Source organism: Rosa chinensis, chromosome 5 (genome assembly GCF_002994745.2).
Source record: "Rosa chinensis cultivar Old Blush chromosome 5, RchiOBHm-V2, whole genome shotgun sequence".
NCBI classification, from domain to species: Eukaryota; Viridiplantae; Streptophyta; class Magnoliopsida; order Rosales; family Rosaceae; genus Rosa; species Rosa chinensis.
The window spans coordinates 32,589,552-32,604,609 of NC_037092.1; the positions used below are offsets into that span (position 1 = coordinate 32,589,552).

The following is a 15,058-nucleotide window of genomic DNA, read 5'->3' on the forward strand; positions in this document are numbered from 1 at the left end:
TGGTATTTTATAGTGTATTTTTTAATTTACATTAGATTTGTGGATATTGATGTTGCTTGGATAATTACTACTAGCCTCTTAACATGTGCTCGACACATGTTAATTGGCTTTTATTTTTGATTTTTTTTAATTAAAAAAATTACAGCAATTTCTAACCTGATTTTGAGAAAAGCTTCTCTTTTTGAATAGTCTATTGACTATTTTATCATCATATATAAATAATTTATTTATTAATATCTATATTATGTCAGAGCATATATGGTAATTCAAAAATTTAACCATTCCCTTAAGAATTGACTTAATTATATAAGATATAAGATATATATGATGACAATTGAAGAATTGCAAATTTTCATTAGAAATAAGAATTAAATCAACAATGTTAACGGGATTAAAATTAACCAAAACCAAATCGAACCAAACCGATATATTAGTTAACTGAATTTACAGTGCAATTTCAGTTACTGGCGAGAAACCAAACCGATGATGTTAATCAATGTCCTCCAGTGATATAAAAGAAAATGGTGATACCTAGTGATGTGACCAACTCTAATATTTACTGGTTTGTATGCAGTCCCCATCGGTTTACCTTGCAACTGCGTAGACTTGCACTTGCATCTAGATAAGTATCCGGATCATGATAAACAGATGAGATATAAAACACCATTCTCTTTTCACATCCAAAGAAAAATATCCGGAATTGATGGCATTCAGGAAATCAAGTCATTTCCATAAACTGATTAGCCAAGAGAAACAAACAGAAAATGTGTCCATATATCTGTGATCCGGCATATTCCAAAAGTCAAGGAGGGTGGCACTTTAGAGCAAAAGCCCAATTGAAGCCATCAATCCATAGAATTCTCGTGCAGTAGCACATACTCTCGGCTGCAAAAACCAAATTATAAGAATATTGTCAATAATAAAAAAACAGCTAGGATTCCAGATCATATCAGAAACAGCAAAAAAGAATCCGGGCAGTAAACCTAAAGGTTCTTTAGTTAGGCAATACTTCTAAGCCTCATGTCTGGGAGGAAATTATGAACTAATGAACTACAACTCCTAGACTGTTTATATGTTCCAATTTGTATCCATGAGCATATTCCTCCATTTGAGATTCCGGTTAGCTTTACTCCATCTAAAAGTCTAGTTTGTTTGTATCCATGTACAACTACCCAAACACAAAATGACCCTAGTTGAAAATTAACTTCAACCATCTTAATTAATTAGATAGGTTTCTGAAACGAATAGTTCAACTAAATCCAAATAATGACCGTAAGAACCCAATCAAATGAGCATTCAACTGCAAGTTTCATAACATCAAACCACCAGGGATAAAGCACAAAGACTAAGAACAGTTCATTCAAGACAAAAAAATAACTTCTTTTGCTGTCCTGGAAAATGGCAATCTGTGCATCACAAAATCTCACTTCAGATATTTCAAAAAAAAAAAATCTCACTTCAGATATTCATTCATCAGTGACCTACCTACTATTACCAAATTTGATCGTGTCTCTTTCCATCAGTTCATAATATCGCTGAGGTTCAATTGCACTTTCCTGCAAAGGAAAGGGAAATGTTAAAACTAAATTCCTGCATATACAGCCAAATCTCACCTTACTGCAAACAACTGACATTTGTAAGTTGCTACTAATGAAAAAAAAAAAAAAAGATATACACATACACAAAACACCAATATGAGCCACTTACATTAACAAAGGTCTTATTTGTGCTTCCAAGGTCCATTATGTAAGGCCTACAATAGTGCACGAAAAAAGTTAGATATGAGATTTGAAACAATGACTCCTCAATTAATGGAATTAATCACAAATTATTTTCATCTTACTTTACTTCCTTTGACAATGTACCATCAGGTTCCTCCTTCTCTACTTGCCTGCCATGATGGGAAAATTAAAATAAAAAAATTAACTACTGACTCAGAACATAAATGCACAAATAAAATGGCAACTTATGGACCCACCGGAACTGTATAACAGCATGTTGTTTGCTGCAGGATGGGTGATCTGTAGGGATGTCTGCCACCCTTCTTTCCCTCCCGAAAAGGTAACAGCTTTGCCGATGTATCTTAATGGGATCTGAAAATTATATGTACAACCAGAATTCAGCATTTCAATCATCATGAATAGATGCCAAACGACTTGAATTCAGAAAGTTGAGCAGGAAAATGACATAATGAAAATGCAGTAGGGCTTCTAAAACTATGGAAAATCACCGAAACCTAAGTCATCACAAAAGGTGTAAAAGATATAAGTTTGAACTTCTAGCCAGCAAAATAGTACTTATGAACTTGAATGGTCCAGAAACTCAGCAGAAAACCAAATAATACATCGTTTTTTTAGTTAAGAAATCTTTAAGTACGAGAAATTAGATGCATAAGTAAGATGAAAAAACAGTTATCAGTATATATTCAGAAAGTTGAGCAGGAAAATGACATAAGCAATGAACATGCAGTAGGGCTTTTAAAACTATGGAAAATCACCGAAACCTAAGTCATCACAAAAGGAGTAAAAGATACAAGTTTGAAATTCTAGCCAGTAAAATAGTACTTAAGAACTTGACTGGTCCAGAAACTCAGCAGAAAACCAAATAATACATCATTTTTTTAGTTAAGACATTTTTAAGTACGAGAAATTAGATGCATAAGTAAGATGGAAAAGCAGTTATCAGTATATATCAGTTGGAAGGAAGGAAGGAAGAGGAAGGAAACAAAAAAAAACCAACAAAAAAATAAGATAACTTCCAGTATCAAGTTTCAAGAGACTTGCCATTAAGAACTTCACCACCCTTGAAAACATAAAGCCGCCATTTTACATGAGGTGGCCGTCCTTCTGCTGGCTCAGTGTATAACAGTGTTATACCTGGAAAATAACAACTATTTTAAAATTTGTTTTTCATCTGCTTTTAACTTTCACTATAAAGAAAATCCACAGTCTCTACATTGCACATGTACAAACCATTGGAGAATGGAACCAAATTCAAGTGTAAGAATTGGTTGCCTAGTTTGTAAGGTGTGACCTAGTTTCCTCAAGTAATTTGGTTGTCACTAGTTTATCATTATGACTAGGGCTATTCGTTATTTAAATCTTTAGTTATAATCAATCTCATTCTCTCCCCCCGTCTCAACATGGAATTGGAGTATTAGAGACACATCACCAGTCTAGTTGACATGTTGCCATCTTCGGATCATTCTGGACGATGTTTCTTGTTCTGTTGTCAACGCTTCTGCCAGTCATATCTTGTTGTTTGGTCTTGGTAGTTTGATGCCCATTTCAAAATTGCAGATGCTCAGCAAGATCTTGATCCAAGTGCAATCTTGGTAATGTTTGCTGCTAGGTTAACCGTTGTTTGAGTGCTCCATATTTGCAACATTTGTATGTGGTTGCTGAACTGTTTACATTCAACATAGTGTTGTTTTGGGTTGTTGAGTTTGATGGGTTGAAAGTTTTCTGGTTTTTAATATTTACACACTAAAGTTTACCATGCCCCAGGATAACAGCTGTCCTCAACACTTTTGGACCCAAAAGAACATGTATACTCTGGTGTCTAGGCTTGTGATGTTTTGGGTTGTTGAGTTTGATGGGTTGAAAGTTTTCTGGTTTTTAATATTTATACACTAAAGTTTACCATGCCCCAGGATAACAGCTGTCCTCAACACTTTTGGACCCAAAAGAACATGTATACTCTGGTGTCTAGGTTTGTGATGTTTTGGGTTGTTGAGTTTGATGGGTTGAAAGTTTTCCGGTTTTTAATATTTATACACTAAAGTTTACCATGCCCCAGGATAACAGCTGTCCTCAACACTTTTGGACCCAAAAGAACATGTATACTCTGGTGTCTAGGCTTGTGATGCTCAGGTGTAATGTAGTATTTCTGGTCAGCTTTTTGTAAGGAGAATCAAGATCCAAATTCATAAGTTCATCTAAATGAGACAAATTGATGTCCTAATCCCGTCGAGATTAAAGAGTACTGAGATCAAGGCTTTAAGAGACATGGAAGGTCACACAAATCTTAACTATGTCCCAGACTCCAGAGTTATGATTATCATCTGTGGTCCAACTTAAGGGAAACTGTCAGGAAAAGAAAAGTGAAAAATAAGAGAGAGAGAGAGAACAATCTTGTAATTAGGAGTTTGAGTAAATAACAATATTTGGTTTCCATATTTCTTTATGTTTTGTGATCTAGTTTCCTAATTTAAATGATGCAGTTATTTAGATTTGTAATAGTATGACTCTATGTAAACCTTTCCAGAGTTCTGATTAGTGCACTCTTTTGTCACACAAACATTGACAAAAAAAAAAAAAAAAAACAAAACAAAAACAAATATATATATATATACAGTCCATCTCAGGTGCGGACGTCCGTACCGAAATTTCCTGTTTTCGACCACTTTCCAACCACATTTGTACATCTTAACCGTTCAGTTTTTAGGTCCTAGTGTATAGATCACCTCTGCAAAATTTCAGCCAATTTGGTGATCATTAAGGTATCCAAAACTGCAATTTACATTATAAATACGAACGGTTCCGGTTCGACAGATTCGGTCAGTTCGTGTAAAATGCAGTTTTGGATGCCTTAACGATCACCCAATTGGCTGAAATTTTGTAGAGATGATCTATACACTAGTACCTAAAAACTGAACGGTTAAGATGTAAAAATGTGGCCGGAAAGTGGTCGAAAACAGGAAATCCGTACCGAAAATTCAGTACTGACGTCCGCACCTAAGAAAATTCCTATATATATATATATATAATAGTTCGAAGAAGATTAACATTTTGTTTCAAAAACAAAGAAATTAGGGCTTACCCCTGAATCTATTGGTTTCCGCAGCAAGCTTTCCAGATAGCTCAAATGAAGGTTTTTGCTGCAAGTCGTGTCACAGAAGGAACAAAAAGTAACTGTAATTGCTCCACCCAAACGAACAAATAATTTGCAATAAAGTAATGAAATTTGGAAGAAGTAGAGATAAACAAGATCCATCCCAGCTTGCAGATGGTCACTGAGAATAACTTGACATGAATAACCCAAAAGTAGAAGACGAGAGGTATGATGTCAAGAAAAGATGCCACACCAAGCTATGTGCTACTCACCTTTTTCTGTGCTTCCAAAGCTTCCTCAGCAGCCCTCATCGTAGCTACTGAATCATTATCATCAATCCTGCTCAAGCAAACAACCAACAGCTTATCAAAGACATATCCATGCCTAATAAAAGAGTGCACGGAAAAAGTAAAACGTAACATAGCCCAAAGAATAGTAACCTATATTTGTGTGAAACTAGATTAGTAAACTATCGTGCATTCCATGCTTGTGCGGAGTGCACTGCTGCATTTGGACCCTTAAACTTAAAAATGAAATTTTAATCCGCAAAGTGGTTCTCTTGAGTTCCCTATTGCAACATCTTCAGGAAACAACAATTCATTGATACCCAAACCCTTATGCACGTTGGAGTTTCTTATACAAATTCGGTTCAGAAAATTCCATACTTATTGGTCTTCCACCCACTATCAGTTGGACAAAATATTGAACAGACAACCCATATATTTCTGAACGTAATATTTGAATTTCAGAGGGGGGGGTACAATTGAGCAAGCAATTTCATAGTACAAAACTATATTAGAAGGAACACTGAACACCATCCTATGCTCAGAGCATCACAAAACTATAAAGGTATTGAGAAAATCAGGTAAATATTTCTTCCAGTGACCATTATCTCTTACTATTCACCAAATTTTAAAAAACAAAAAATACACATTTTATTACTTTTGACAGCATGAAGATTTACTATGTTAACTAGGCTAGGGCATACTACTTATAGAGGTTAGTGGCTCTTCTTTTTTCCATAACTAAACTAATTTGATCAAAGTGCAATCCAAGAAAAATACATATGATGACCCATAGATTAATCAACTGTTTAAAAAGTAAATATAATGTTTGAAAGATCAACTCACCCATCCTCAGCCTCCCTTGACTCTGGCACCTGAAAAATAGTTACCTACAGTTAGACACTTCAGATAAGAATCAACGTAAACCACTACAAGCATCACAGACTAAATTGACCAAAAATGAATGCAAACTCTATGATTTATTTTTTATTTTGTGTTTTGCTCCATCCAAGAAAGTCCTAAACATTTTTTTTTTTTAAAAAGAAAAGAGAATATGTAGTCCTAAACAGACTACCACCCCCACATGAGTGCCTCCTAAACAATAATTAAAAGCAATATACACATAGCTCTCAAACCAAAAAAAAATAAAAATTATATATATATATATATATATATGTTTGATGGAAGTTGTGAATACTAATTCTCTACCAAAGAAACTTTGCCAAGCTGCATTAATATGAAAAACCGTTTGCATGCAGCCGTCATTAAAATCAAGGCAATAAGTTTTTGCAATGGAAGGGGAGTGGATATCACCGGATACCTCATCACGGGCTCTGGTATCTGCAGCTTGTTGAGGTGAATGAGTTCGGTGTCTGTTCTTGTGGTGTCCATTCAATGGAGAAGTCGACTGCCCATGTCTTGATCTTGAAGACTTATGACCAGTGCTGTCTTTTGCTGTCCTTCTCTCCCTTCTTTCAGTCTCATTTTCCCCATCTGCACTTTTTTGCCTGTGCATGCTTTTCTCACTCCCTCTGCTACGATTTCTTCCACGGCCCTCAATTACTTTCTCCCCATCTCTTGTATCACCAGCATGTAGAGGTGAGTGAGATCTATGCCTACTCGTGCGGTGTCGATCTGAAGGAGAAGTACCACGCCTTGTTCTTGAAGATTTATCATCGGTGTCATTCCTTCCCGACACTCTCTCCTTTCTACCACTCCCAACATCTCTCTCTGAACCACGTTCCTGTAAATCCCTACTGATCCCCCTATCATTGATCCTTTCATGTTCTCTCCCAGGCACTCTTCCAGCTTCAGCTCTTCTTAGCCGTTTTGTCCGGGGAGAAGGAGAGCGAGGAGGAGGAGAGGGTGACCTTGCATGCTTGGGAGACTTGGGGCGACTTGAATGTTTCTCTCTTGGTGGAGAACTTCCCCTGTTGGACTTTCCATGTCGAGTAGGTGATCTCTCTGTTCGGGATTGACTCTTCCTCCTACGAGGAGACCCACGGTCCCTCACTGGAGATTCAGAATCATTTCTCAGATTACGCCCCATCAAGAAATTTGCAAATGCACAAAAGTGGACTTCTCCTGACTAACATAAGTTGAGCGACCAACTAAAGTTAGAACTTCAAGGACTACCGGATAAAAACTCATCTAAAATCTAACATCTAAATGAATAAACAAATATCGGAGAATACAACAAATAAAACACAATCCTAAAGCACAAGGTGATGTGTTCATCTACTATGTAACCATATCCCCACAACGAAATGCTTGTTAACTGGAATGCTAATTTGGTAGCGTGCTGGGTCAATAAATAAAACAGGGACTACAAGCCATCTACAACAATTACCAAGCCATAAAAGTAAACCAGCTCACCGCAGCATCAAATATATTGATTTCAAAGCTCTACATTCACTATTTCACATAAAACTAAAAGCCAAGAATGCAATGAAGCACTGTAAATCACTTCGAAGACCGACAAATTTCTCCAAATTTTAGTTCTGAGTTCCACACAAACGAAAACAAGAGAACGTCGGAATTTCACACAAATTCGAAAGTCGTTAAGCTTCTCTGGTTTCTTTACAAGGAATACTGGTTTTTTCTCCACTGTTTCTAATTACAGATGCCGAATTTCGCTAACCCTAATTGCAACGAAACGAAAATTGAAAATCGCAAACAAGAAAACAGAGAATTGATTACCTGACTGGAAATTAGTTTGCTCGCTGTCTACAACAAACAAGATTGAGAGCCTGACTGACTGGAAATTCTTGTTCAACCTAAACCTAATGGTGAGGTCTGAGGTGAGTGTGATGCTTTCCTCAGAAATCGAAAACCCTGTTATGGATTTCGCGCGAGGAAGGGTTTTGGGTTGCCGGTTCTATTAGTTGCTAGCCGGCCCAAGGTAGGATATGTTCATGCACATCCTGGGCCGCCTCTTAGGTTTGGCAACATCAGATAAAAGTTTTTTTGATCTATCAGATGAGTATCTTAAGTCCAGTATTGCTCACCTAATGGATAGTTTTGAGGGACTCTGTGAGGCACAAATGCATCTCAACCACATTAATTTTTTTATTTTTTTTTTGAATCAAGGGTATATTACTGAAGAAGGAACCTTAAGGTTGCTTACAATCGGCATTTAGAACATCTAGAATACTTGCAGGAGCTTGATCATGCCACACTTTTGCATGATTAGTCTCATATGCCATGGCAGCAAGCCGATGTGCAACCATATTACATGACCTAGATACATGTTTGATTCGAACATTGCGTAGAGACTCTAAGCTGTCCCTAATATCAACTATGATACCAGCTTCAACCATATGCATAGCCTGCAAATCAGCAATGTCAGAAACTGCCTCAAAGCAGTCCGATTCCACAATGACAATTCCAACATGCAAGTCTTGCAACATTTTCAAGCCATCTCGGATTACAATCAGCTTCGTTTGCTTTGCAGAAGTTACAGAGGTAACATGGTGTGCAAAGGCCGCTCTAAAACGACCTGTACCATCTCTAAGAACACCTCCAGTTCCACCATGAGTGAAGAAGCTTCCATCTACATTAAGCTTCCATTGGCCATCCGGTGCAGGTGCCCATGAGGTCTTAGTCCGAACTATTGGTTTATTTTATGTTTGCCTTGCTTTGCAGAATTCATCAAGCCATGCCAGTGAACTTAACATCAATACATGAGCAGGTTGACAAGTATTATTCCAAAGCTTTTCATTTATGTTCTTCCAAAGAGACCAGATTGTCGTCATAAGCTTCTCAAACAGGTTCTGCTGCATATGCAATGCATGGTCTAACATCCACTCTCGAAAATCAATATTTGGCAGCAAACTTGTACCTAAATTAAAAGGTGGGGCTGTGAGTATTGACACTGCAACCGGACACTTGCAAAAGACATAAGCATTGTCCTCATACAAATGTACACACAGTAAGCAATGTAGATCCCCAATGTAACCATTAGGGCACAATTTAGCACTCTAGTAGGTAATAAGTCACAGCATGCTCTCCAAATACAGACACTACTAGAATTTTGTTCATAGACATCACCTAATTTAAATCGGTCAGACTTGCACACCATGTAAAAAAGTAAGTTGACATCGTTTTAGAAAAATACCGATTTAAACCTATATCATTAACATCGGTTCTTAAAATGACTGGTGTTAAAATTTTTGTTTTAAAATTTGCGGGAACCCAATTTTCGTAAACGCGCTAAGTGTTTAAGTGAATCGAATGAAGCGGGTACTAAGACTTTAAACTTTCACACTTAGAAGAAAAGAGGCCCAGACCCCAAAACTGAAACAGAAACCCTAAGCTCAGTCTCGAGCTCCTCCCAAACTCAAGCTTCTTCTCATCCTCACTCGAACTCGCCGCCATCGTTACCCTCATCGCCTCCTTCATCTACCTCCTCTGCTCCTTCGGCATCCACTTCGTCCAGTCCTTCATCTCATGACTCCCGCTGCTACGACGCCTGGGACGACAATGACGACCTCATTGGCTCCTGCTGCTGACCTCATCAAGTCCCGCTGCTGCCCTCCCCCGACGACAACGTCGATGCCAATCCCGAGCCGTATTGTGCTCCGAGGAGGACGATGACATCATCCAGGCCGTTCTAAAAGGCACCATTGCATCTTACTCTCTCGAATCGAAGCTCGGCGACTGCAAGAGAGAGGCAGTGATTCAGCGCGACTGGCTTTTCATCTCCGATCGGTGTATGAATTTCTAAACCCAGCCCCTCTTTTTCTTTTTCGCTCTTCGATGTTTTCAATTGTTGAGGATCTGATTGTCTTTGTTTAGAGTTTGTGTATGGCTTCAAGAACGGCGAATTTGTGGAGAAAGTCAAGTCCATCAGAAACTCGACCTCGATCTAAAATTGAAGTAACCCATACCCAAACTCGAGCTCCTTGTCAGCATCACAAACCTTCCTCCTTCATCTTTATCTCCGCTGCTGTGAAGGTTGGGCTAGTCAAAAGAATGACGCCTTCAGAACTGAAAGTTTTTCAATTCATGGCTGTTCTCTATAGGAAAGGGCACTGGGTAGGTCATGGATAACTGGAGGTGAAGGTGGAGGCAGTGGAGTCGGACTGATCGTTTAAGGTACTCTCTTTGTTGCTTTGAATCTTTGAATTTGATAATGTAATTAAAATTATTTTGAATTTTTCTGGTTATGTTATTGTTAGAGTGATTGGATGGTGATGTTGCTTCGTTGTTTCACTTTTGTTGCCAGTTTCATTGGTAAGCAATGCTAGAGGTTAAGCTTAGAATGGTGTAGTTAAATTCAAGTTTAGTTCTTTCTGGGCAATGATAATCTGTAAACTATGAACATGGATAAGTAAACACAGAACACCCTTGTAAAATACACTAATAAAGAAACAGAAAGGACGGATGATTCCACCAATGTCTGAAAGTGATATCTATTTTCTTTTCTCAATTCGATACTAACTGTATAGATATGATCATTAATTCTTAATCTGGCATTTGGATAATCCAGACAAGCTTCCTGCTGGACTGAATACTAGATCTATTGATGTCGTATGTTAGTTGGAGTAAGCAGTAACTGCTCTTCTCTTCCCTCTTGAATCCATAAGATTTGGGAATGTTTCTGATTCAGATTTGATTGATATGCTATCTATGTATTTATATGTATTTGCTATATGATTTGGCAGTAGTGGTATCATGGGAGCTGTATGATTTCAAGAACCACTTCTAATCTCCTCGGCATGTTTCTAGCTTTTACTTTTTCCCCTTTCTTTCTAATTCTCTTGGTATCATATTTCAGGTTGTACATCTTGGAAAACAGGATTAACTCGGGATGAGGCTAAGATGCTGGTAATTTATCTCTTACTCTATTTCTTTTATAGGTTTTTGCTTGGTCAAGTTGAAGAGTTGACATGTGGGTATTAATACCAGTCCAAGTGAAGGCACTTCTCAGGTTTGCTAAGTAGAAGAAACCAACTCATGCTCTAGCCCAAGATTCCATAGTCTTATAGTTATAGGTCTGTTATTGGTGATTCATTTCAAATACAATGAACACTGTAAAAGCAGTTTGTGCTTACCCTATAAGAAAGTGACTAGCTATGCTAAGAATGAAATAAAAAAAGAAATGTGAAGTGTATAATTGTTTGTTTATTATTCCACTTAATTTTAGTTCACTTTCACTAAACATACTCTATTGTAAGTGTCTTTTTGTGCTATACATGTAGTAGATCCATTAGTAGAACTACAAATTGCATGCTATCCACATGTTTTTCTATAAGTCGAAATGCCTCTTGCCATTTTCTTACTACAATAATGTTTATTTCCATGACCTTATTGACAGGGACTTTATATGAGGGCAATAGAGTTGCTGAAAGCTCAAGCATTTGAGGTGGAAGGTATGTTAATTTTGTAGTTTGTGGCATTGTTTTCTCCTAGGAGAAGCAAAGGTAGATAAGTTTGGTATTGTAAGCGGCATCACACGTCTATGTATACTGTTTTTGAATAAATTGGGTCAATGAACTTAAATGTAAGTCCTTCCTACTTTTACAGTACATATAACTTAGACTTATGCATATGAATCATATTCTTCACCCGGATATCAAGGTTTCATTACACAAGGTTTCTTAATATAGTATGCATTTTATTTTTTTTCATTTGAAGTGGATTAATGGGCTGTGTAATGTGCATTTCTGGATTGGTCATATTAGTTATCCATGCACCACATTTTGATATTGGACATTCATTTTATGTCATATTCCTTTTCCTCTCTATTCTTCATATTTAATCTTATATTTTAAGAATTGGCCAATTTGGGGTGAGTGCGTAGTATTTACATTTTGTTTTCTTGCTGTGCTTGTTACTTACCTACTTCATTTGGTTAGAATTTGTCGTTGCTTCTTTTAAGGGTATCGAGCCTAGTGAAATTCTTTTACAATGCAAGGCTGGGGAGTGGGATTTTGATTGGTAGTGTTATTAGTGAATCTGGAGTTTATTAGTGAAAGGGTGAAGAGTTGGAGGCCTGAACGGCTTTATACTTCTAGCCTGTGTGTTTCAAATCATGCATGATTTGCACATAATATGCTTCATGTATATTTAACATTTTTATATTTTCCATGTCATGCAGGTTCCTTTTCTAGGTCTGCTGTGAATAATGAAAGTGGAGCAAAAATTGGCTTATATGGAATTAATTGTTATGGAATTTATAATGGGGTGTGCCCTCCTATTTATGACCACTGTTTGAATCCATACCCCAGGTATGTCCAGGTTAATATGTTTGTTTGTCTTTTGTTTGGGAATGTAATCTTTTGCAGGCCATATCTGATGGCTTTTGCTGTCTCCATTAAAATTCTGTTTGAAACAATATTTCTTTTTCATTACATTTGATCAGTAATTTATTGTGGGATTGGAATTTACAAAATAAGATGCAAGCTGTTTGATTGTATGTTCTGTCGGATTGGATTGTTTACTTAATTCTATTTTGTCATTCAATTGCGAACAATAATTTTTGTTTACTATCAGCAAGTAAATTATATCACTTCATTGACATGCAATGTATCATATGGTCCTACAGTGCAATCAATATGAATTGTGATCAAGTCTATTATTTCCTGCAGAACACTTAATTACCAGCAATATTTGGCTGCCAAAGAGTTGAAGAAGCAATCTTGGAGATACCACAGGAAATACAACACTTGGTTTCAACGACACGAAGAGCCAAAAGTTGCTACTGATGAATATGAATAGGGTACATATGTGTACTTTGATTTCCATATTGCCAATGATGATCTACAACATCGATGGTACAATTTAGAGTTTGTATTTGGGATTTCGGAATTCATTTGTGCTTCTTGAATTTGGATCCATATTAGTGATGAATTTCATGTTCTAGTTTTTAAATTCAATGCGATGCGCTGCCCTCTTCAATTCTGTTGGTTTGTTTGAAATGTGTGTTTGATGAGATTGCCTTAAGTACGTACAACAGATCGATATTCAAGATCATATATGTAAAAGATCAATCTTATAGATCCTTTGGACTGCGTGCCAAGGAAAACGAAGTCAGTTGAGAGATTAAAAATCAGTATCAAAATGAAAATCGATGTCTTATGATTATCTTTAAATCGAATTGTGTCCATAGAACCGATGTACTCAAAACCAGTGCACATCGATTTTAAAAAACAAAAGCGATGTCTACAATGAAACAACACATCGGTTTTACAAAAATCAAGCGATGTACATAAAACCATTAAACATCGTTTTGCTTAAATGAAAACGATGTGCTGTGTTAAAGGAAACATCAGTCCTGAAAAAAAAAACCAATGATGCCTAGAGATACAGACATCGTTCCTAAGAAAATAATGTGCCAGATACACATAAAAATGCCAAAGAACAAACAATAGTTTATAGAAACTGATGTCTAGAAGGGTTCGAGACATCACTTCTGAAATAGAAATCGATGCAAATGTTCACGTAGGTATTGTTCGACATATACTTTATTAAGTATAAAATATGAAAATATGAAGAATTAAATATAGTTAACATACAAAATTATGATGATTATAACGATTATACATCAATTTATGTTTCAGAAGCTATGTGCGTTCTTGTCCTGGACATAGGTTGGCGACCGATGTCTGATTTTTTTTATCTTTCTCTACACCCATTAAGACATCGGTCGAATTTTTGTTTCACATCGATTCTGGACTGATGTATATGAACAAAATTCTAGTAGTGAGATTTTCACTTTACCTAGCACTTGTGCTTTCCAAATTCTGTTCCAAAGTTGTTTGAAAGGATTACTATTGGAGGAAGAGACAAGGACATTGTCAAGGACAGAGGCACAAGCAATCCAATAAGCCGTCTTCACCGAATAGAAACCCTTTTTCTTTGGAGCCCAAATCAACTTGTCGTCTATGTTTCTTCTACTAAGAGAGATGCATAGCACTCTTTAAGCTACTTCAGGCGAGAAAACAGTATGAATGGCTGCAGGTATCCATTCTCTAGGTAGTGTTAGAATCAATAATATCAGACACATACTCAAAAACACAATCGGCAGGCTTATGAATGAAGAATTGCTGACAATTTGGGATCCATTTGGCATTCCAAATATTCACTTGGGAACCATCACCTATCATCCATTGTACACCTGCCTTAAGTACATGTCTACCATTTAGAATACTTCTCCATGATAAAGAAGGAGAAGTTCCAATTTCTACTTCCCAAAAAGAGCAATTTGGGTAATATCTGACTTTATAGAGCCTAGCAATAAGAGAGTCTGGATTGGATACAAGCCTCCATCCTTGCTTGGCAAGCATTGCTAGATTATAAGCATAGATGTTTTTAAAACTCATGCCTTCTTCTAGCTTTGTGAGACAGAGCTTCTCCCAACTTCTCCAATGAATTCTTTTCTTGTCATCTGTGTCACCCTAGAAAAATGATGCACATAACTGATGTAAATCATCTCATAAGCCTTTGAGCAATAGATAATAGTTCATTGCATATAAATACATAGTTTGTGCCACTGCCTTGATCAAAATTTCTTTACCTGCCACACTCAAACTCTTCGATTTCCGACTCACAAGTTTCTTGGTGAGTTTCTCTTTAATTTAATCAAATATAGCAGTTTTGGACTTGCCTACTCTCATAGGCAATCCTAGATACCTGTCAAGCTCTTTAACACACTGAACCTCTAATATAGCTGCCATTTCATTCTACCTGGTTTGGTTGACATTGTTACTAAACGCCGGCCACACTTCTCTTCTGGAAGTTGACTTTCTGGCCAAAAGCTTGTTCGTACACATCCAGAATTCTTCTGTACTATTTGCATTTCTCATCAATGGCAGTACCAAAAAGACTGTTGTCATCTGCAAAGAAAATGTGATGGAGTACAGGGGCTTGGAGACAAAACTTTAGTCCCTGAATAGTGTGATTTTGCATTGCATTCAAAATTAAGGCCGACAATCCTT

The 15,058-nt window shown here is 36.9% G+C and overlaps 1 protein-coding gene and 1 long non-coding RNA gene across 2 annotated transcripts; one reads left to right on the forward strand and one right to left on the reverse strand.

The window, feature by feature from the left end:
* Positions 1 to 397: 397 nt before the first annotated feature.
* On the reverse strand, positions 398 to 8,055 carry LOC112166307 (FHA domain-containing protein DDL). Its single transcript, XM_024303111.2, has 11 exons — positions 7,818 to 8,055; positions 6,439 to 7,206; positions 5,964 to 5,992; positions 5,106 to 5,172; positions 4,822 to 4,879; positions 2,784 to 2,876; positions 1,979 to 2,093; positions 1,844 to 1,891; positions 1,708 to 1,753; positions 1,486 to 1,556; positions 398 to 885 (listed from the first exon to the last, which is right to left on the reverse strand). Exons 2-11 carry the CDS (start codon positions 7,165 to 7,167, stop codon positions 846 to 848), a joined length of 1,296 nt encoding a protein of 431 aa, XP_024158879.1. The 5' UTR covers positions 7,168 to 7,206; positions 7,818 to 8,055; the 3' UTR covers positions 398 to 845.
* Positions 8,056 to 10,144: 2,089 nt separating this feature from the next.
* LOC121053136 lies at positions 10,145 to 11,511 on the forward strand. Its single transcript, XR_005810868.1, has 3 exons — positions 10,145 to 10,214; positions 10,897 to 10,946; positions 11,437 to 11,511. It is a non-coding gene; the product is annotated as an uncharacterized LOC121053136 (long non-coding RNA).
* The last annotated feature ends 3,547 nt before the right edge of the window (positions 11,512 to 15,058 follow it).

Excerpts from the sequence above, each read along its gene's own strand:
- LOC112166307 (XM_024303111.2), bottom strand. The coding sequence starts at position 7,167 with ATGGGGCGTAATCTGAGAAATGATTCTGAATCTCCAGTGAGGGACCGT. Across the intron at positions 5,173-5,963 it reads TCAAGGGAGGCTGAGGATGG|GATTGATGATAATGATTCAG; the intron begins GTGAGTTGATCT and ends TTGCTTGAGCAG. Across the intron at positions 886-1,485 it reads ATCAAATTTGGTAATAGTAG|CCGAGAGTATGTGCTACTGC; the intron begins GTAGGTCACTGA and ends TGGTTTTTGCAG.